At 39.6% G+C, this 23,131-nt stretch overlaps 1 protein-coding gene across 2 annotated transcripts; it reads right to left on the reverse strand.

Annotated features, from left to right (window-relative positions):
* Positions 1-3,463: 3,463 nt before the first annotated feature.
* Positions 3,464-22,147, reverse strand: LOC105388062 (proton-coupled amino acid transporter-like protein pathetic). 2 transcript variants are annotated; one of them, XM_011558902.3, is made up of 12 exons: positions 21,994-22,146; positions 21,372-21,425; positions 20,849-20,949; positions 20,387-20,531; positions 19,934-20,064; positions 19,344-19,450; positions 17,218-17,334; positions 16,574-16,691; positions 15,368-15,447; positions 14,351-14,456; positions 4,340-4,565; positions 3,464-3,785 (listed from the first exon to the last, which is right to left on the reverse strand). In XM_011558902.3, the coding sequence occupies exons 1-12, from the start codon at positions 21,994-21,996 to the stop codon at positions 3,543-3,545; spliced, it is 1,431 nt and encodes a 476-aa protein (XP_011557204.3). In that variant the 5' UTR covers positions 21,997-22,146; the 3' UTR covers positions 3,464-3,542. The 2 variants fall into 2 exon arrangements, with proteins under 2 accessions (XP_011557204.3, XP_037970564.2); XM_038114636.2 differs by lacking the exons at positions 4,340-4,565; positions 14,351-14,456 and having other exon boundaries at positions 3,595-3,785; positions 21,994-22,147.
* Positions 22,148-23,131: the final 984 nt, after the last annotated feature.

Here is a 23,131-nt window from a genome sequence, read left to right on the forward strand (position 1 = left end):
TGGCGGCGGCACATCAGCTGATTAGAAAACCGTCATAATGACATATAAGCACATCTGTCAAAACATAAACAAAAGTAAGTTAATAGGCAAATTCTCAAAATAACAACAGCGAATAAAATATTAAAACATAAACAATTTCATAATATTATAATCCATTCAAACTAAGTTGGCATGTCATTTCTATTGCATGCTTTGAAACGCAACTATTTTTATTTTAGTTGCATTACAGTTTCGTTCCTCGTTCATTCAATTAATCATGGTATAACTTGGTAGAATGCAAATGTACTTATCCTAGATATTTACTCGCGTATAAATTTTATTCCGGTATAGTTATTCTCGTGTAAGATGATGTTTGGACGAATTCACCCTAAGGGCGGATTCGGCCAACGTCGAGTAACTATTTACTCACGAGTAAAGTACCAGTTACTCGCGAGTAAGCAGATTTTGCATTCTACCAAACCTGAAACCAAGATAACTAGCTTATCCCAAGAATAAAATGTTATACCGCCAAAATTGACCGTGTAACGAGCTTATCCGAGAGTAATTTTGTAATGGCGGCAGCACATCAGCTGATTAGAAAACCGTCATAATGACATATAAACACATCTGTCAAAACATAAACAAAAGTACGTTAAAAGGCAAAGTCTCAGAATAACAACAGCGAATAAAATTTTAAAACATAAACAATTTCATACTTTTATAATCCATTCAAACTAAGTTGGCATGTCATTTCTATTGCATGCTTTGAAACGCAGCTATTTTTATTTTAGTTGCATTACAGTTTCGTTCCTCGTTCATTCAATTTAATCATGGTATAACTTGGTGGAATGCAAATGTACTTATCCTAGATATTTACTCGCGTATAATTTTAATCCCGGTATAGTTATTCTCGTGTAACGTGATGTTTGGACGAATTCACTCTAAGGGCGGATTCGGCCAACGTCGAGTAAATTTTACTCTCGAGTAAAGTACCAGTTACTCGCGAGTAAGCAGGATTTTGCATTCTACCAAACCTGAAACCAAGATAACTAGCTTATCCCAAGAATAAAATGTTATACCGCCAAAATTGACCGTGTAACGAGCTTATCCGAGAGTAATTTTGTAATGGCGGCAGCACATCAGCTGATTAGAAAACCGTCATAATGACATATAAACACATCTGTCAAAACATAAACAAAAGTACGTTAAAAGGCAAAGTCTCAGAATAACAACAGCGAATAAAATATTAAAACATAAACAATTTCATACTTTTATAATCCATTCAAACTAAGTTGGCATGTCATTTCTATTGCATGCTTTGAAACGCAGCTATTTTTATTTTAGTTGCATTACAGTTTCGTTCCTCGTTCATTCAATTTAATCATGGTATAACTTGGTAGAATGCAAATGTACTTATCCTAGATATTTACTCGCGTATAATTTTAATTCCGGTATAGTTATTCTCGTGTAACGTGATGTTTGGACGAATCCACTCTAAATAGTTTAACGTGTGCTTTTATAAATGTATTTCAATAGATATTGTTTATGATTAAAGTAAAGTAAAAATCATGTCTGTCTCGTTATAATAAACGTACCAATTACATTACAGGTTTCCAGGTCTTACTGGAGTAACCACCATGCGGCCGCAGCACATGTCTCTTATCGACGTCGATAAACACTTCCTGCGCCTTCCACCAATCACACGTGACGTTTATATACGTCGATAACGAACCCGTGTAGCAGCAACAGGAGCTATGTAACTACGGTGTCGTTTCGCCACATGCGCCATAATCCCATTGACGCAAAACTTATTTCACCACAATAGCCACCCTGAATAGCCACCTTGATTGCAAAAAAACACACTGAAAAGATTCCAAGTTGGACAAAACCTTGGCACTTAATGGTGTAATTTTAAATATTGTACGAGGTAACGTACGATTATATCGTGCAATGCATCCCGTGGGATGGCAAGAGTAATGTCCCCTCCCAAGAACCTTATCGTTGTTTTTTTTTAGAATGGCGCATTATGCGTGTTTCTGTGACCGAATAATGATCCTTGGGGCTGATTTTTCAATAGTTTCAATAGATACCTAAATGTAATTTTAGAATAAAATTGTTGCTGTCACTGTCTAATACAAACATTCAGAGGCGACAGTATCAGAATTATTACCCAGATAACTTTTATCTGGCTATTGAAAAATCAGCCCTGAGGGTGTTTGAAAACAAAAAGGATATAGGAAGACAAACATGTGTAGATTTATTACTCTAGCTTTAGGTATTAGTTCTCTTCGATGTTGTGGTTCGTCCCCAAGAAAACTCAGAATCATTCTGTATATAATTATGTAAAGATTATAGCCAAATATATTGATGATTCAATACTAAGGGCGTCTTGCACAACAAAAAACAAACACACACACTCACGCCTTGTACTAACTAATGTACTCCCTTGCGGGGTAGGCAGAGGTGCATTGCTGCACCCACATTTCGCCAGAGCGTTATGTTAGTCCCAATGTAATAGGGGGCGGGCCTATTGCCATTTTACGGGCACATCCAAGACCCGAGAACAAGTATCTGTGTTTAAACAAATATCTGCCCCAGCCGGGAATCGAACCCGGGACCATCGGCTCAGTAGTCAGGGTCACTAACCACTACGCCATTCGGCCGGCACAACAAAGTTAATAAAATTAAATCTATGACCTCTTGCTCTGACATTATTAATTATACCTACTATTTAATTTTATTTAACTTTGTTGTGCAAGACGCCCTTAGTAAAATATAGCATTAGTCCTATGACGATCGATAGATGCGTATATGCCTGGTAAACAAAATGTGTTTTTTCCCTTGAAAATTAACAAAATCCCATAGTGTTTAAATCTCATGCTATATTTTTTACAAAGTATAGTAATTGTACTCTGTCCATCTTATTAATGGTTTTTTGACGTTTGCTTATGTAAGTGGTACAGTGCGACAAACTTATCTGTTCCGGTGAGAGTTAACTAAATTGGTCCATATCTCATTATTTACTAATAAATTATATATTGATATATATTAGATGGGTTTATTCTAACCGCAAGGGTTAATTAATTACCATTACGGGAAAACTTAACATCTTAAAGAATTAAGAAATATTAGACGTTTACGTGAGCTCTCACCGGAACAGATAAGTTTGTGGCACTCTAAGTAAAGTTGGTTTCTGTTTGCAGTAATCAATTAATATGTATGGGATTTCGAATGTCAAAAAACCAATAATAAGATGGACAGAGTATGGTAGAGTTATCAAATAAAATAAAATGTGGATCCGCTAGTCAGGCTAAAATTATCTGTGCTACCACAAAAAACTTTAAACATTGTTAAACAAGTGTTTAAAACAAAATTTGACAGACTTTGTAGGTGTTTGACAGCACTAAACAACTGTTAAACACTGTCTATTTTTTGTGGCGAGGCCCTTCAGAGGCGTTTCAGCGTAAAATCTAATAAAACAAAATTATACTTCCAGATCGTTTAATTTTCTCGTAACAAACGTAAAACATTCTAAGCAAGAATATTTACTATTTAGATATTATTTAACTAGCAGGTGGCGGCGGGGCGGCAGTGGTCGCAGTCTCTTTCGCTTTCGCTGGTACGACCAGCGAGTATAAATTGACACCGGAAGACACAAACAAGACCGCGAAGCCCACCACTATTAGGGTGGCGCACTTCCAAAGTCTCCACTTAAACCGGCCCAAGCCTGGCCGATGCCAGATGACGAGCAGTTCAATGATGGAAGGACATATCAGCGCCATGTTTGACAGGCAAAACGCACCCAACTGCAATGAAGGAATGCGTTTAGGAAGTCATCATTATTACCGTGAGGGAATTATTGCTGTGCTGAGGTGCAACGACGTTGTGACGAGTTCTAGAGTGGAGACCACGAACAGGCAAACGCAGCGTGGGACGCCCTCCTGCCCGCTGGACTGACGACCTTAGGCGGGTAGCCGGTAGTGGCTGGATGAGGAAGGCCGAGGACCGAGTGTTGTGGCGCTCCTTTGGAGAGGCCTATGTCCAGCAGTGGATGATTATTGGCTAATGATGATGAGGTGCAACGCAGTGCTTTCCATACATTTTGACAGACATGGCGTTGAAAAATATATGAAAAACAACGCAGCGCGGCAAGGCACTGTAGCAACGGGGCCTCGTCCTAAGGGATACATTAAAATTAAGCGTCCGCCTATATAGGTATCGTACGTATCGCACCAAACGATATTTCTATACAACGAATACTGAATGCGATGCAACCGTTGCGTACTTGCATATCATACCGAAAGGTGAACGCTTAAATATACACAATTGCAATACTACTATAATTATAAAAAATACTCACAAAACCCATCAAATTGTTGATTTGCGGAAAAACTATAGCAATGACGGACACCAGCAGTGCAAACACACATCTGAATATCAACTCCCACTTATAAATAGACAGTTTACACTTGTTCGCAACTCTTGGCTTTATGTAGAACCAGACAATGTGGAATGGTTGATAGAAATTCAGCCCGTGGGTTATGTAGACCATTACAGCTATTAAACCTTTCAGAATATTTGGACCGCTGAAAAAAACATAAAAAACATAACGTAACCTCCGTAGTTACAGGATTATTATGAAAATGGGGGTTGGGACTATGGCATCTCACCCTGTTTATATCCTTATCCTTACTATCCTTACTAATATTATAAATGCGAAAGTACATAACTGTGTCTGTCTGTCTGTCTGTCTGTTACTCTTTCACGCCAAAACTACTGAACGGATTTGAATGAAATTTGGTATACATACGGTCTAGACCCTGGGAAAGAACATAGGCTACTTTTTATCCCGGAATTCCCACGGGAAAACTTTTTAAGGCGAAGCGAAGCACGCGGGAACAGCTATGTGTCAATAAAAGGAGTAACTATATAATTCCACCAACGTATTGGGAAATCCCAGGACACTGCTACCGTGAAACCAGTAAAACGCACAAGTATAGGTAATCCGTTATTATTCAAATACTTTGACCAGAACTCAGACGTCTGTTCTCGTTGCGTGCTCCAAACAAAGTGAGCTGCCGGCCAATCTTTCAGCCTTTATACAGGGTGTTAACTAGAATGCGTTTGAGCGGGAAATGGGGGTTAGTATTAGTCTAACCAAGCACGTTTCTAAGAAAAAAAACATCAGAATCTGGAATATTTATGTTTAAAGTCTAAAGTAAAGTGGAAAGTTTTACCTTAATCAAAAACATAGTCACCCTACACAAACACATAACCAATGAGACATTCGATTGCAAAAGAACACACACTGTAAATTTGTTATCAACTTCACTTTTCATAATTTATTTGATGTAACTATGATTGTAATTAATTACACAGTAGGTAATAACAATTATTAAATAAAATTGAAATTATTCATGGTGATTAATGACATACTAATCAACAATTAAACAGCTGATGTGCATAAAGTTTCATAGATCGTACAGAATATAATTTATGACTTTCTAGGAGCTCAGAACAATTAAACCTTTTTACTGAGAATAAGGTAAGCGTTTAGTATTCACCCTTGATACTCACCACGTTTTATTTTTCTTTTATTACCTAAAGATGCGTACAGACCGGCCCAACGAACGCCCACCAATGGACATTTATCATACATAATACAGGGGCAGATTGAGCAACGAAGGTCAACAAAACCCGTTCGTTGGCGTTCGTTTGGCCGGTCTGTACGCAGCTAAAGATAAAAGACCACAATGCATAAAAGGATGATAACAGGGTCTACTTCAATGACGAATTGGTTTACTTACACTCGCTCATCTCGATTTGTGTTGTGTACTTGCGATTGAGACGTCTTTGATGACGAATAGTACGGAAATCCTCGTAATAAGTATGGCCTCACTTTGAATACCAGTAGAATAATAACAATCTCGCGTATCATAACCATCGAGTATTTATGATAGTCATTACCTTCTCTGTGGATCTAGTCTGTCAGTCAGTCATTGTTGTTTACTTGTTTACAATCATTTTTTACAATTATTACCTAAAAGGGAAAAGGTACCTACAATTCTATCTTTTGATTACCAAGCCTTGTTCCTCATCTCGTTTTATGTTGTGCTGGGCTGTGAATACGTGTGACCTATGTTATGAAGCATAAAATGAAACTGTACTGTATTCATAAAAGATAATTGTGTATCAATAAAGTGATACTTATGGAGTAAAATGAAATGTCTACAATGGATTGGGTACTTTGAGTACCCAAAATCTCGGTAGGTACCTTGACGATGTGGCTCCAAGTGTGGTGCTGATGCACGCATACTTTTTTATTGACCTTGGCTTTGATTTTTTTGGCCTTGACCTTGGCTTTCAAGTTCATGGTCATTCTGTCAAACGTACCTAAACATGAATAGGGTGACTATGAAATTTTAAAATGTACTAAATAAAACTGTTTTATGTTGGTCAGCTTAAAGCAAATAAAATACGTTTTTTAATGTCTTATCGTGTTCAGTATCATCAGCTGTATCTACCATTTCCCTCTCCAACGCAATCAAGTTAACACCCTGTATAGCAAACTCTTCGCCGTGCGATATTGGTGTTACCGGTAAAAACTTTATTTTGTGAACAAATACAGATGCTTAAATGAAAAACAAAGTGTGAAATAGCCTAAAACCTAACATTCGACCATCCTGACGACATGCTTGTCCCCAAGCATGCTGACAGGCCTTGTCAACCTAACATTCGGTCACTCAATTAGTTGGATGCACGCAACAAGACTAACAAAATTGTATGTAAAAAAAATAATCACAAACTTATGGTAACTTCCAATCTCAATAAAATAATAGAAGAGAGTAAAACAAATAAAAATAAATTGATTCTTTAAATTACTAACAAAATATAGAACAACCTCTATTAAACCTCTCTAACTCCTCTACATTATAAAAACTTCATTCTTACAAGATTATAACACCATTAATACATTAGATACAATATAGGTATATCACAATTCAATCATTTGCTCCGCTGATGCCTGCGAACCCTCCTTCTCACAGGCAACAACGAAACAATCTTGTGAACCCTCCTTCTCACAAGATTAAAATTATCATAATATAATAAATCAATTGATTCACCACAGTCAGTGAGCCTGCTTTGCTGATACCCATGAACCTTCCTTCTCACAGGTAACAGTCAAAACATATCCTGTGAACCCTCCTTCTCACAGGATTACTACACAATACTCATGATGAATCAACCGAACTACTAAAAATCGTCCTGCTGACACCCATGAACCCTCCTTCTCACGGGTAACAACAAAACAATCTTGTGAACCCTCCTTCTCACAAGATTTCACACATATCAACGACTGCAGGCAGTGAACCCTCCTTCTCACTTGCCTACAATAATCAATATTTAGCCAAGAATCAAAATCACAAATTATCGTTTAAGTTATTGTAAGTAGGTAATCTGAGTTAAGTATATATAGATTAGTCTAATACAAACATCAGTACATTAGTATAAATAATAAGTAAATCATCTGTTACATACCTATTACATTTACAATCAATCTTATTTCTCCTATCTTATCGTGGTTATTTTTACTAGGTTACTACATATAAAAATCATTTACTTATCACTTAAGTTATCATCCTGATCACTTTCCTCGCCACTCTCATTGACATTCAAAGCAGCCACATGTACCCAGGGCATCATTCGATCGGAGGCTACTGTAGTCTTGCGCTTGTTTTTGGTGCTGTTTAAGCCGGGTATAGCAGCAACCCTATACCGGTCGTTACCTAACGCTGACACTACCCTATACGGCCCTATGTATGATGGAATGAGCTTTTTGCTCTTTCCATCGTTACTGAACGAAGTTCTAGTAATCTTCACGAGCTCTCCTTCGCTGTAAACGCGAGCAGGGCGCCGGTTTTTGTCATACCTTTGTTTTTGTTTGTGTTGGTCATCGTCAATTTTATCCTTAACGTTTTCACGAATAGTTGTTAATTTTTCGTCTTCCTGAGCCTCACGAACAACTTCATTAAGTATCGGTCTTATTTCTGAATTCATTTGTGGCCCAAACATGACTTCAGCCGGCGTCCTTCCCGTAGCTTTGTGGCAAGTATTATTAATACCCCATTGCACCCTGCCTACTTTATCATCCCAGTCTTTTTCATCAAAATTTAGGTTTTGCGCCGTTAAAGAGCTTAAAATTGTACGGTTATATCTCTCCACCTGTCCGTTAGCCCGTGGACAGGCGACCGCGTTTAGGACATGTCGTATACCCTTCTCCGAGCAAAAGTGCTTGAAGGTGTACGAAGTGAAACTTGTACCGCGGTCACTGATAATTCTATCAGGATTCCGGAAAGTATAAAGTATGTCATCCAGTACTCTTATTGTCGTTTGGCTTTTCGTATTTCGGACTGGCTTAATGAAGGTGAACTTTGTAAACGAGTCTACTATGACCAACAAATAACAGTTTCCTCTCTTTGAGCGTACGAAGGGCCCAAGGTGGTCGATATGTAAAGTATTGAATGGTACTTCCACTTTGTTAATTGAGTGCAAAAGACCTTCGTTAGTACTACACTTTTTAGAGTAAGCGCACTCAAGACAAGCTTGAACGTACTTTTTGACGAACTTGGACATTTTTGCAAACCAGTATGTCTTTTTTATGCGTTCTAGGGTTTTCTCCACGCTAAAATGTCCAATTTCGTCATGATTCATGCGACAAATCTGCCACCTTGCACCCTTTGGTACAACCCAGCGTATATTATTTTTGTCACCATCCAAGTATCTGTATAATTTATCATCTTTAATAAGATAATTGTCCCTTATATACTTGAGACCTTCTGCATCCATATCATGGCTTAGAATGTCACGGATTCGGCTCAGTTCCGAATCTCCCAATTGTAATGTTTGTAGCCAGTCATCGCCACTAATGGTCATTACGCTGGGGTACGTGTCGCTAACCGCATCAGTGGTGGAATCGTCAACAGCAGGATTTCGTGACAGAGCGTCCACATGGGACATTTTGGCACCCGCCCGATATTCTATCGTGCACTGATATTCCTGGAGGAGTAACCACCATCGTGCAATCCGTGGTATCAGGTCACGTTTGGAAAACGTTGAGCGCAGCGCGCTACAGTCCGTTACAACTTTGAAACTCTTGCCGAGGAGATACACTCTGAATTTCTTCAGAGAACTCACCACGGCGAGAGTCTCAAGTTCATACGCGTGGAAGTTATTTTCTTCAGGCGATGTTTGTCGGCTGTAATAGGCGACGGGTCGAAACGTATCGTCACCATTACGTCGTTGCATCAGTATACCACCAACGCCAACTTTGCTGGCGTCGGTGTGCAACTCAGTCTCGGCTTCGGGATCATATATTGCCAATATTGGCCGACCAACTAGCTGGTCCTTCAGTGTCATGAACGATGTCTCTTGCTCATCCGTCCATGACCAATCAACATCTTTCTTTAAAAGTTTGTTTAGTGGAAAAGACAATGCAGCAAAATTTCTAATAAATTTTCTAAAATATCCGACCAATCCTAAAAATTGACGCACTGAATGTGGGTTAGTTGGGCGAGGGAAATTCACAACGGACTCAATCTTTTTGTCTCCAGGGCGAACACCAGCGACACTAATTTCATAGCCTAAATAATTTATTTGGCTTTGGAGAAAATCGCACTTGGCTAGATTTAGAGTGAGATTTGCCCGCTCTATTAATTTCAAGACATTCTCCGATCTTTCCAGGCACTCCTCAACGCTTTTCCCGTATATGAGGACATCGTCTATGTACGCAGTCGCCTCGGTGAACCTGGAAGATCCGAGCACTTTGTTCATTAACCGCTGGAACACGGCCGGTGCGTTTGCCAATCCGAACGGCATACGGTTGAACTCATATTGACCGTCCGGAGTGACGAACGATGTAAGAGGCTTTGATTCTTCAGCAATAGGGACTTGGTAATATCCCGATGCCAGATCAAGAGTTATAAAGTAGGCTTGTCCTGAGAGGCGTGCAAGCTCATCCTCGATCACTGGCATAGGGTAACGTTCTTTAACGGTTACAGAATTCAAAAGCCGGTAGTCTACACAAAGTCTCTGTTTTCCGTCCTTTTTACGTACCAAAATTATAGGACTGGCGTACTCTGAGACTGACTCTCGGACTATCCCCGCGTCAAGCATGTCGGCCACCATTGTCCTAACTTGATCTCGCTCCTGGTGCGATAGCCTATATGGGCGGTAGACAACGGGGCGCTTGCTATTTAACTCTATATTCATTTCGGTTAGACTTGTACAGCCCAAATCTTTCAGGGACTCTGCAAAACAATGCTTGTATTTCGACAACAACTCAAGAAGCCGTTGCTTTTGGTTACCATCAACCCCGTCACCTACATGTACCTTACTGGAGTCTATGGTAGACCCTTCATGCCCCGTTAAATCTGTAGGATCCGAGCAAATTCGTTTAACAACTTGAATTCTCGTTCCTCTACTCAATACATCGCCTTCGCCAATGACACAGGACTCAGTTAAGGGAGTGAGATGAACATACAACTGCCCTAGCTTAACCTGGTATACTCCACCAGTAAGGGCGAACTCATGATTGGGTTTTCCCACTACCCTGCCACTTAACAGTATGTGTCCGTCAATGGTGGTGCTGGCAGATGCTTTAACCATAGCGGGTCCGTATATCTTGGTTGTTGATATACTTGAAATGCTCACGTCAGGGCTATCTAAATCTTCACACCGTGCAAATGGTAAGTCATTGTTAACGCAATAGAATTTAAGATTGTCGGCGTTCTTTATGACAAGTATATGGGGTTGCTCGGTGAACGTTTGTCCAATTAGTAAGGGACAGTCCAGAAATTTATCTTCCACAACGTGACATATTATATCCGCATTTACGCCATCAACGCCCACAGTCACTTTTACACCGCCAAAAGAGCTGACAACGGTATTGCCAAAACCCTTTAATGGAGTTGGCGGTTGATCACAGACAAGCCCTAGAGACTTAGCGGTAGTATTCTGGATAAGTGAAACCTCACTTCCAAAATCTACGAAGGCTTTTGTCGGTAGGGTAACGTAACGTACCTTGGGACGCTTGTACCTCGGGACATTGATTGTATTTTAAAAACCGGCTAAATAAACACATTAAAATTCTACCCTAGGCATAGTATTTTACTCGCTTGGCAAAACTAGTGAGTTTCCTGATCATACCAGCATCGAGTGTGTGGTGAAGACAATATGAAGTTTTTTGGAGTCAAAAGTAGCTTTTGTATAGTTTTTTTGTGTTGCTTTATCTCATTGAGGCATGCTCAAAATAAAGACATGGATGTCACGTATAACTTTTCAGTTATTTAATTTTATGACATTGCAATTATCTGAAGGATTCCTATTAATTAAAAATAAAGATATTTAAATTTTGGTTAAATATTGCTTTTTTGTACCTTGGGACACGATTAAATTTGTACCTTGGGACACTGTTTCCTATGGCTTTGTGCTATGGAAAATGCAAACATCTAAATAACGCCTTATATCTCTGTTCTTATTAGTGCCAGAGTGAAACTAGACAGAAGAGAGATGCAGTAAATCAATAAGAACAGAGTATAAGGCGTTATTTAGAAGTTTGCATTTTCCATAGTACAAAGCTATAGGAAACAGTGTCCCAAGGTACAAACGTGTAACGTACCTTGGGTCAAAACAAGCATTTTTACTTTTATCTTAATTTAATAAAATCTGGCCACACTAAAGCTTTAGCACACATACTAGTGATAGTAGATTATATATCCTACCGAATAAAGAAAATTTCACATTAATATCTTAGTTGTACGCTGCGATAGCTTCATTCAAAGTTGGGGTAGTCGAAAATGTCCCTAGGTACGTTACGTTACCCTACTTCATTAATCAGGCTCTCCTTAACAAATTTGGAATTAGATTCGGATGTCATTATACGCATGGTTTTAGGAGCATTACCTTTACCGTCACTCTCCTGCTTGTATGTACAAGTATCTACGTTATGGCCAATCCGGCGGCACTTGGTGCACATATTCAAGGGTTTTGGACACTTTAAATATGGGTGCCCTTTTTCTTTACAATTAAAGCAGAAGAGTTCTCGATTTGAATAAGGTGCGCTCCTATATGTCTTTGATTTGTTTGGTTATTAGTGAACGATTCGACATTTTTGGATTTAAAATTAGAACGATCAAAATTTTGTGGCGCAGGAGTCTCCTTGTTTGTCATCAGAAAGTGAAGAAGTTGATCAGGTTGAGTACAACATAGAGCGTTAGCACTAGATCGCATAGTTTTATCGTTTAACCCGTGGATAATACATTCCACAGCGCGCTTGCCTTCAATATCACACCGATTTAACAAGGCCAACTTTTCGTAGTAATAAATCTCTAGGGGTTCATTGAATTTACTTCTTCTCTTAAGCATGTCCTCCAAGGATTGGCCATAATTCTGCTCAAACGGGAAAGCGTTAAGTAATTTTTGTTGCCATTCGGCCCAGCTGAATAGTATAGAATTGAGGCTTTCATACCACAACTTAGCCAATCCTTGGAGCTTCTGCATAGAGAAATGTATGGTCGTTTTCTCATCCCAGCCATAGACAGTGGCACACTCATTTACTTTTTTAATCCAAATATCGATTCTTTGACCCTTTGACGAAGGGTCAAAATCAGGAAGGATATTTTGGTGATTGATATTATTTGAATGTGATGAAGTCGGCACGGTCAATGGCTGGGACTGCCTGAATGAATTAATAATGGACATAAGGTCCTTGGAGGTAAACGTTGGACTATCTGACCTGCCGCAGCCCTTCAGTCTTGGTGTGCGATGCTCGTCGCGCTGATCTTCCGGTTCACGCTCGCGGAGGTTGCTTCTCTCGCGGACGCTGTTGACATGCCCTGCATCACGCTCACGATGAAGCACTTCTTCACATCGGTGACGGCTGCGTGACTCTCTTTGCGTCACGCTTTCCCGGCGGTAACTGCGCTCTCGACGCAGCTCATCCTCGAGTGTGCGTACTCGTTCGCGCTGCAACTCCAGCTCTTGCAGTCGCCTTAGCTCAGGGGTACGCAGCCGGCTGCGACTTCGGTAGTCTTGGCTTCTCCGACGGGTGCGGCTGCGACTGCGCCTCTGGGACTCCCGGCTGGGACCCGCTTCTCTTCGGTCGGGCGTTGTTAGGCGCCTCCGCGAAGCTTCGTCGCCTTCAGGCATCGTATTCGGCACTCGAAACAAAGAAAAACAAACGATATTGAGTAAAAAAAATAGGTTAATCACGCAAATTAGCAAAAGTGTGGGTATCTCGAAAACGGTGCGTCGTAGCTCAAAAATAATCAAATTTTTGCCCCCCTTTTGTAACCCCCCATATAGCAATCGTTACCATAGAATCTGTCATAAAAACTGTCAAATGTCAAATATTTAACAAAAGTGCGGGTATCTCGAAAATGGTGCGTCGTAGCTAAAAAATAATGAAATTTTTGTCCACCTTTTACAATCCCTTTCGTCATAAACCATATAATATGTCATAAAAACTGTCAAATGTCAAATAAACTGTCTATTAACTTCAAAGAATGGACCTTTCTCAGCTTTGCTCAACCACGTGTTTAATTTCGGTATATTGAATTGTCAAAACTAATAGAACTGTATTTTGTAAAAAGTGTAAAAACATCATAAAATAAACGTGTGTACTTACCACTTCTGAAGTATTGGGAAATCCCAGGACACTGCTACCGTGAAACCAGTAAAACGCACAAGTATAGGTAATCCGTTATTATTCAAATACTTTTACCAGAACTCAGACGTCTGTTCTCGTTGCGTGCTCCAAACAAAGTGAGCTGCCGGCCAATCTTTCAGCCTTTATATAGCAAACTCTTCGCCGTGCGATATTGGTGTTACCGGTAAAAACTTTATTTTGTGAACAAATACAGATGCTTAAATGAAAAACAAAGTGTGAAATAGCCTAAAACCTAACAAACGATATTGTAATACGAACTAGATGGAATGTCAATGCAAAAGAAACATCTCGAAGAATTACACCCCACTTATACCACTGAGCTCTTATATTTAATAATTGCAGTTAGATTATTTTATAACCTTATTCTTTGGTGCAACTGCAAACAATGGTTGTCATTATACTCTGTCCATTATATTATTGGTTTCTTGACAGTCGAAATCCCATACATATTTGATGACTTCAACGGAAAACCAACTTTACTTACCAGACATAAGGAAACGTCAAGAATACAATAACATAGTGGAAGCTCTATAGGTTCAACCAAACGGTTTGACAGTATACAAAATGCCAACAGTTTTTTTTATTTATTTTCGTATGTTGCACTCCGTCTTGTTCGTATATTGTTAATCTAAGCATTAAACTCACATTTCCAAAGGGAAGTTCAATGTAATAGGCGTCACGCAGCCATCCTTGTAGGCCGCGTAGCCGAAAAACGATATCAATATGTAAAGAGCCGTTATAGTTCCCATTCCTGAAAAAAAACGTAAACTGTATGTTTTAGGGCTGATTTTTGAATGGTCAGATAAACGTTATCTAAGGAATAAAATTGTTGCTGTCACTGTCTAATACAGATGTGGCAGCATCAGAATTATTCCTCAGATAACGTTTATAAATCAGAACATTGAAAAATCAGCCCTGAATGTTTGTATTAGACAATTCTATTGCTCAAATAGCGTTTATTTGACCATTGAAAAATCTGCCCTAAATGTATACATATAAGCGTCCATCTATTGGCATCGTACGCAACGGACGCATCGCATTCAGTATTCTTTGTATAGAAATTCGTACAAGTGCGTCCACTTCCATCAGATTTCAGACGCCGTCTCTCCATGCATTTATGACAATCCGTTTGATGCCATACGCACGATAACGATAGGTGTATGCTTAGGTTTCGCATTCGTTATTTCATACATACATACATACATATGCTCACGACTGTAATCCCCGAAGGGGTGGTCAGAGGTGACTCGCAAGCGAGTTGAAGCGTTATTTCACGAGTGTTATAAATGCTCTGTAATTTCAGTAAAACTCCGCTAACCATACAAAGTAAGCTTGTGTTGGGGTCCACCAACCCGCACTAGGTCAGCGTGGTGGACTAGGCCTAAAAACCGTCCTTTATTGTAAAGATACCTGTGCCCCATCATTGGGGACGTCATGGGTCGAATCGTGATTATGGGTGCTTACATAGAGAATCGGGTTCCCTGTATCTACCTGTACCCGGTTACCTGATTAAGCGAAAGCGCACATGACATTAAAAAATCCGGGAAATGCTCCGTGAGTGAGCGCTTTCGCATAATCAGGTTACCGGTACAAGTAGATACAGGGAACCCGTTTTTCTATGTAAGCACCCTATGACAATGATACAAAACAACTCTCTCTCACCAATAACCATGACAAAGCCGAACTTCTCAGGCTGTTTCATATTATTACTGACGGGGACCACGACGCCGGCACAGGACATACTGAAAATTGAGTATACATAAATAAAATAAATAAATATATGTGGGGACATCTCACACACGGCCATCCAACCCCAAGCTAGGCAGAACCTGTGTTATGTCTGTGGGTGTCGGACAGCTGATATATCTACACAGAAACTTATTAAATAGATAAACGACAACCTGACACAAGGCAAACACAAGTGCTCATCACACGAATGTTTGCCCTGGGCGGGATTCGAATCCGCGGCCCCAAGCGTCGGAAGCAGCTTCACTACCACCTGAGCTACGGTGCCGACATAATTATATACAATACTAGCTGTTCCCGCGTGCTTCGCTTCGCCTTAAAATGTTTTTTTCCGTGGGAATTCCGGCATAAAAAGTAGTCTATGTTCTTTCTCAGGGTCTAGATCGTATGTATACCAAATTTCATTCAAATCCGTTCAGTAGTTTTGGCGTGAACGAGTAACAGACAGACACAGTTACTTTCACATTTATAATATTAGTTAGGATAGTATACATTACAACATTTCGTCGATCATTTCTGTGTAATGAAACGTTCTTACGAATGGTCAATACAGGCAAAAGCATGATAAAAAGTTCGTAATCTGAGTGATACACTAGAACATAATAATATCACAAGCTGGCTCGCTGTTCTGTAAAGGTGGTTACTGACCAACGTTAAGAGGTGTAATGTAGCATGTTACACTGCGAGCATTCGTGCTGTCAGTACGTAGTGTTACGGGGAAACCAGCGAGCTACGAGCCGATTTTAGAACACAGCGTTGCGTAACATGCTCGCTGGGAATGTTACATTACAGTCCGTAACGTTGGTCAGTACCCATCTTTATAAGTAAATGTTGTAGTCTACAGGTGTTGCAAAAAGGGTATACTAAGCCGAAACCTACATGTGCAGCATGTTATATCTAAGCCCGAAAATGACATCATAATTTCAAAATTCGAGAAAAAAAAGTCATTCTCTATAGAAAAAAGTCAGGTGACCAACGAAGTTTCTATGGAAAATGATAATATTATTTTGCGAATTTTAAAATTCTGACTTCATTTTCGAGCTTAGATATAACATGCTACAAATGCAGGTTTCGGCTTAGGTTACCCTTTTTGCAACACCCTGTATAATTGTATATACATACCTGAAGATACTCATGCCGAGGAACTCCAGGTAGCTCCACAGGCTCGTTGTAGCCCGCATCCCGGTAAACGAGGGGTTGAGCTGGACCGCGTAGCGGATGGTCAGCGCTAGGCAGGCCACTGGAAGGGGGTAAATGGAAGGTGTTAGAGATCACAGCACATATAAAAATATGTGGGAACACCTCACACACGGCCATCCGATACAAAACTAGGCAGAGCCTGTATGTAATATAGATATCGGACAGCTGATATATCTACACGAATACTGTAGATAGATACATATTAAATATAAATATCAACACCCAAGACCCGAGTACAAATAGACTTTAAACAAATATCTGCCCCAGCCGGGAATCTAACCCGGGACCTTTGGCATAGCAGTCAGGGTCACTAACCACTACACTGGCCTGCCGTCAAATACATATCATACGTCAACCTATACATATAGATAGATGGATAGATAGAATATATTATATTTAGAATATTATATTTGTACACACACATAAAAGAAACTTACATAACTTAAATACTAACAAATATGTACAAAAATGGCGGTCTTATCGCTTAAAGCGATTGCTTCAAGACAACCTTGGGGTGGAAGGATATTTTGATTAAAGTATACTTAATAATAACTTTTTTTACTTACATACGAAAAGGTTCCCAACAATCGACAGCGGCGCCAGAGACTTCAAATTTGTCACCATGCAAATGAGCAAGATCGGTATAATTATAATCACCAAATATAGCCGTATATCCATCGTAACTGAAACGAAAATCTTTTTTAGTGAAATTTCACAAAACGCTCAACGTATTTAGTAGCCTGTCCAACGTCTGTCAGTTCAAATGTATTATAAATGTAACTATGGGTTTATTGCCTGAAATAAAGTTTTTTTTTGTTTTTAAAATGTATTTAAAATTAGATTAAAATACGTTTAGCGTTTGGTATAAGTGACCCTTAGTGAAAGTCTTTTTGATCATCAGCCTTTCTCGTCCACTATTGACGGATATCATGACCCATGTTCGCAATGCAATAGGTATATAAGTACACTTGTCCAAAATTAATAATGCACATGCAGAACTTCACACCCGAATCATAAAATCGTAAGAGCCTTAAAAAAAACACTTGCATTTTGCACCTTGTTCGAAATGAATAGGGGTCAATATCATGTGTCACATAATCGAAAACAACCGATCTGTCAAAGATTTCTATGCGCATTATCAATTTTGGAGCACTGTTGAGCGATCCGGAAAAAACGCAGCACATTCTATTCGATAGTCTATTCGAAAGTGCTGTCAACCTGTCAACAACAAAATGGCGGTGTATATGTCGCAGGCAACTGGTTTAATCTCCTGTTTGATTGAACCACTAGCCCGTTCATTGGATGGCGCTGTTCAGTTGTATGACTAGGCCGAACGTTGATTGTACAAGCGTCACAAAACGTCCAACTAGTTAGCTGACTTAAAATCAGTCAGGTGGTGAATAAAACAAATATGGCGTCTAACAGCTAACAGCTGACACAAAAAGTACCTACCTATATTGTTAGTTTTTTGCAAATAAATTAGCTTTAAAGTGCGTTATTTGTGTTAAAATAGTGTGACAACATGGATTTACCTACTATTACGCCGCGGGCGGATAGTTTCAAAGAAAAAAAGTGGCGAAACTGGATAATTATGAACAACAATATGAAGGAACGTTTATTGTTATTGTTTGGTTAATTTGTGAGATAAGAGCTTTGTAACATAGTCTTTTTGTTGACTCTTGTCTGGTGATGTTCACCCTAACCAGACATTACAAAGTTGCTATACTATATCCCATTCAACGACTTCGCTGAATGACGTTCAGTCAAGACGTCGAACGTTACAATCAACGACTTGACGAGTTGTCCTTTAGTCATACAACTGAATAGCGCCATCCAATGAACGGGCTAGTGGTTCAATCAAACAGGAGATTAAACCAGTTGCCTGCGACATATAGATTTGCGAAAGTTTGACAGCTATCATTCCATAGGTCATTGTCAGAATAATATTACCTATGTACTCTGTGGTCATTCTTTTCGAAACTCATTCGAAAGGTAAAAAGTGTTCGAAAGTGCTGTCAAGTTGACAATAGTCGCACTCGCATTCGATTCTATTCGTTCGTTAACTCGAATTTTCGTGATACGGGTACTGTACACGAATCAGAAGGGCTAGTACGGGGCTCATTTAAGACGTGACAAAAGTTCTCCATCGCGCTCGCTCTTGAGGCTGCGTGACGTGACTGAGCGCGATGCAAAACTTATGTCACGTCTTAAATGAGCCCCGTGCTCCTGCCCCAGTAGGGTAATTTACGAGTTATTGAAAATTACTTGAGGTTAGTTGCAAAATGCGGACGGTAAAGGTGCTGTTGTCCTTAGCCGAAAAGTGGTGACCCTGGATCTCATTCTGAAGGGCTAGCACAGGGCGCAATAAAGATAATATGACAAAAGTAGCGAGCGCGACGGAGAACTTTTGTGATCAACTTCACGAGTCACCCCTTTCGGCTTAGTATACCACTTTTGCAACACCAGGTACGGTCAGGTGCAGAAAAACCTGACCCCCCTCTCATAGTAACAAAGTTTTCCCCTGAGGGGGGTCAGGTTTCTCTGCACCTTACTGTACCTAGGTTTATGCAACCGTCGTCCGTCGTTTTGCAGTTTACACAGTTCCGATTTACATAAAATTTTGATTATTCTAGCTTCCCAAACGTGTGTTTTTTTACAGTAAATCTACATAAAAACGATTGAAAACACTAACAAGAAGCAGTGTCCTCTATCAACTGTTTCATGGTCCTGGCGATGATGAGTTGGTAGCACGCACATGCTCCAAACAGCTCCATGCAAATTATCACGTCCAGATAATGCCTGGTGTGGGATACATTCACTTTTAATCATATATTCAAGGCTTAAGAAAAAATTTAAAAATCAGACGGCCTAGCAAAGGACGATAAGTCAAGGAAAAAGTGTCAAAAGTTTTCAGTGGCGCTTGCTCTTAAAGCCAGGCGATGTGAGTTAGCGCGACGCAAAACTTTTGTCACGTCTTTTCGGCGCGTCTTGAGCCCCGTGCTAGGCTTTCAGGATAAAAAGTATCTATAGTCCAGTCAAGGAATGAGGTGTAGAGTGCGTGAGCAGGTATTTTGGGTCATTCATTGACTGGACTACTAGCCTATGTGTTAAACAGTATGCTTGGCAGTTTTTGAGTTTGACAAAATCATAATATTATTATATGGTACCCATTATTTTCTTTTCGGAAGAAAGAAAAAAGAAAAGAAGAAAAGAAAATATTGGTACCTAGGTATAATAAATGAATATAATACAGATAAATAACAAAAACCATAAATGTCTTACCTAAAAAACACTGAAAACCTCTGAACCTTAGGATTAGGAAAGATTGCCGTGGCCGCTTCGGCTATGTCGGGATAGTTCATTTCCGGTATGTTTGTCCTCTTGTAGATAATCTGGGCGGAAGACATCAGTTTCTGAAAGTGAAATAGGTAACATGATAATAATATGTGGGGACATCTCACACACGGCCCTCCGACTCCAAGCTCTGCAGAATCTGTGATGCAGGACAGCTGATATATCTACACAGATATATATGTAGATAGATAAATATTTACACCCAAGACCCCAGTAAGTACAACATATTTATGTCGATTGTACTCACTTTCCCATCCTATCCTTAAGCGTGTATTCCGCTCCCTCAAAAAATATGTGTTTCCTGGTTGGCACGGCGTAATCCGGGTAACTCCTCTGTAGTGTAATACAAAACAAACGAAAATAAACAAACCAGGTGCTCACATAAAGACAGTACCCGATGTAGGAGCCGGCTATGAAGGAGGTGACGAGTGAGGGGTACAGGCCGCCCTTCATGAAGCCCACATGTCCGCTCATGATGCCCGCGCCTAGAGCTCCCTTTACCAGATGAGCTATTGTGCCGAGGAACCTGGGGGAGAGGACACAGAGTGTTGGGAAAGTGGTATGTAGTAGGTGGGTAGGGTGTAGGTCATACAGAGCACCTTTACTAGGTGGGCTATTGTGCCCACGAACCTGGGGCATAGAATACAGGGTGTTGGAAAAGTGGTAAGCCGATGGGGTGACTGTAGCTCATGCGACTTATGCACTACTGGCCTAGCACGGGTTCGCTAGCACATGACAAAAGTTTTCTGTGAAGGCGCGCGATGTGAGTGAGCGCGACGTAAAACATTTGTCACGTCAACCCCTTTCAAGGCCTTCTGGGGTCTATAAAATGAAATGACATACCCTGAGTACTTCCCTGGTCCCTTGGCAGCGACTATATCGAAGGCATCCTCCTGAGCCTGAGTTGTGGCGACCACTCTGTACTGCCTGGCTTCAGCAGTGGACTAAAAAAAGAAAAAAAAGAGCGGTGGTAGCTAAGTCGGGCTAATAGCGCCCGGTTCACACGCTAGAGATGCGGGTTGGAAAGCCGGCGCTGATATGTACCAATGAGTTCTTTGAATGCCTGGCTGTAAGGCGACCCATTTACACTGTCTTATAGTCGCAGAGTTCATAATACACTCACGGACATTGAAAAGATTCCACTGAAAAAAGCACTAAATTACTCCAAAACGGAAATGGATAGCTTTAAGACGCCTTCTACAACATTAAAGTGCCTGTAACAGAGCATCAGGATATTACCAAACAAAATACCTAGTTTTTTTTTATTTAGGTAAATTAAAAGTTTTAAAAATTGGAGTCGTTTTTCATTGCCCGTGAGTGTATAATATACAGTTATGGGTAAACCTTAAAATAAAAATAAAATTACCTTTCCCGTATGTTCCCTCTTGAACAGCCAGTTATAAAATTGGTAGAAGTAATCCTGCAAATAAATTAAATTTAATAATATCATAATCATAATTAGTTATAATAATGTTATTTCAGTACTTACTTATATTAAAGCCTACCTTAGGTACAACACACTATCTTGCAACTCTGTTTAGTATGGACTTTCAAGTACTAGTAGTCAAGAAATTGTACAATCAGCAAAAGTGTGGGCCACCCCAGCGCAAACACTTTAACTTTAAGATCCACTGAGGGAAATACGTGACATGAACTATTCTTAAACTTATAAGGAGGAATTATTTGTATGTAGGTAGGTACTCATCCACAAAATATCATTTCGCTGGGGTAAGCACATATATTTATTTTCCTGACTGTACACAAAATCTACGCAAAGTATCAAAACAGCTTATTATACAACATATTAATAGATAATCATACAACATGTATTTATTGCAGCTGCATGTACAGCCCCTGCGCTTGGTGGCATATCAGGACTGAAAACTTATTAACCTATCAGAAAACTACAAACATTTAAAGCAAACGAAGAAAGATTATCTTCCAGTCAACCTGCAGTAGATTAAGACCAATAAACAGGGGTGACTTACCATGGCCGACTCGTAAAAGTTAAATATCCGAATCAAAAACTAAAATACCTACTATGATCATTTTAAACTTTATTTTCTATTTTGAAAAAAGCCTTGACAGAAACAGAATATTATTGATTGAACAAGAGTCAAGAAGGTTAACAGCTGTCTTTGAAAATAAAGTTGTCATAATAAACCACAAATTATCTATCAGCCAGCAAAGAAAGAGGATAAAAGCGGGACGGTACGGTTAGCTATAATCGGTGCAAGAGCGGTGGTAGCTCAGTCGGGTAAGCGCCCACTTCTCACGCTAGAGATGCGGGTTCGAATCCCGGCGCTGACCATGTACCAATGAGTTCTTTAAACTTAAGTACAATGTATACCATCGCTATTACGGTGAAGAAAAACATCGTGAGGAATCAATCAATCAATCAATCAATCATTTATTCAATTCACAATAATAAATTGTATCTGAATGTCACTTAAAAATACTTACAACTAAAAACTAAATCAAGAAAAATTAAAATATAAATTGTTGCATGCAGTACATATTTACACTTAATAGTATTGAATAAATAAATTGTAGTTATAAATTAGAGTAAATTAATAATAAATAAAAAAAAAATTATAATAATTATGAAGTTAATACAATTAAAATGTCAAAATCAATCATGCATATTGATATATTCATCTAATGTGTAGAAGCACTTTTCCAACAAGAAGGCACGCAAACCGTTTTCAAACCTTGTGACATTGTCAATTTGTTTTAAGTCGATTGGAAGCTTGTTATATAGGAAAACTGCCTGGTATCGCGCACAGTGTTTCGCAATTTTCAGTCTAGCCGTCAACATTTCAATACGAATTTCTTTCCGTCTCGACTTGTTTCTTGTCGTTCTCTCGTTAGCTGACTCATACCTAGGCAAGTTTTTAGCGAGGTTAGTTAAAAGTACTAAAATGTATAAGGAAGGGACGGTTAAGATGCCCAACCTAACAAAAAATTCTCTACAGGAGACCCAGGGTGCAATTCGTACCATTGTTCGTATGGCCCGTTTTTGACTTACGAACGCTTTCCTCATATTGTAGTAATGACTTTGACCCCAGAACAGTATGCTGTATCTTAACCTCGACTCCACTAATGCAAAGTATACCATTTTGAGAC

The sequence above is a fragment of the Plutella xylostella genome, chromosome 31 (genome assembly GCF_932276165.1).
Source record: "Plutella xylostella chromosome 31, ilPluXylo3.1, whole genome shotgun sequence".
NCBI classification, from domain to species: Eukaryota; Metazoa; Arthropoda; class Insecta; order Lepidoptera; family Plutellidae; genus Plutella; species Plutella xylostella.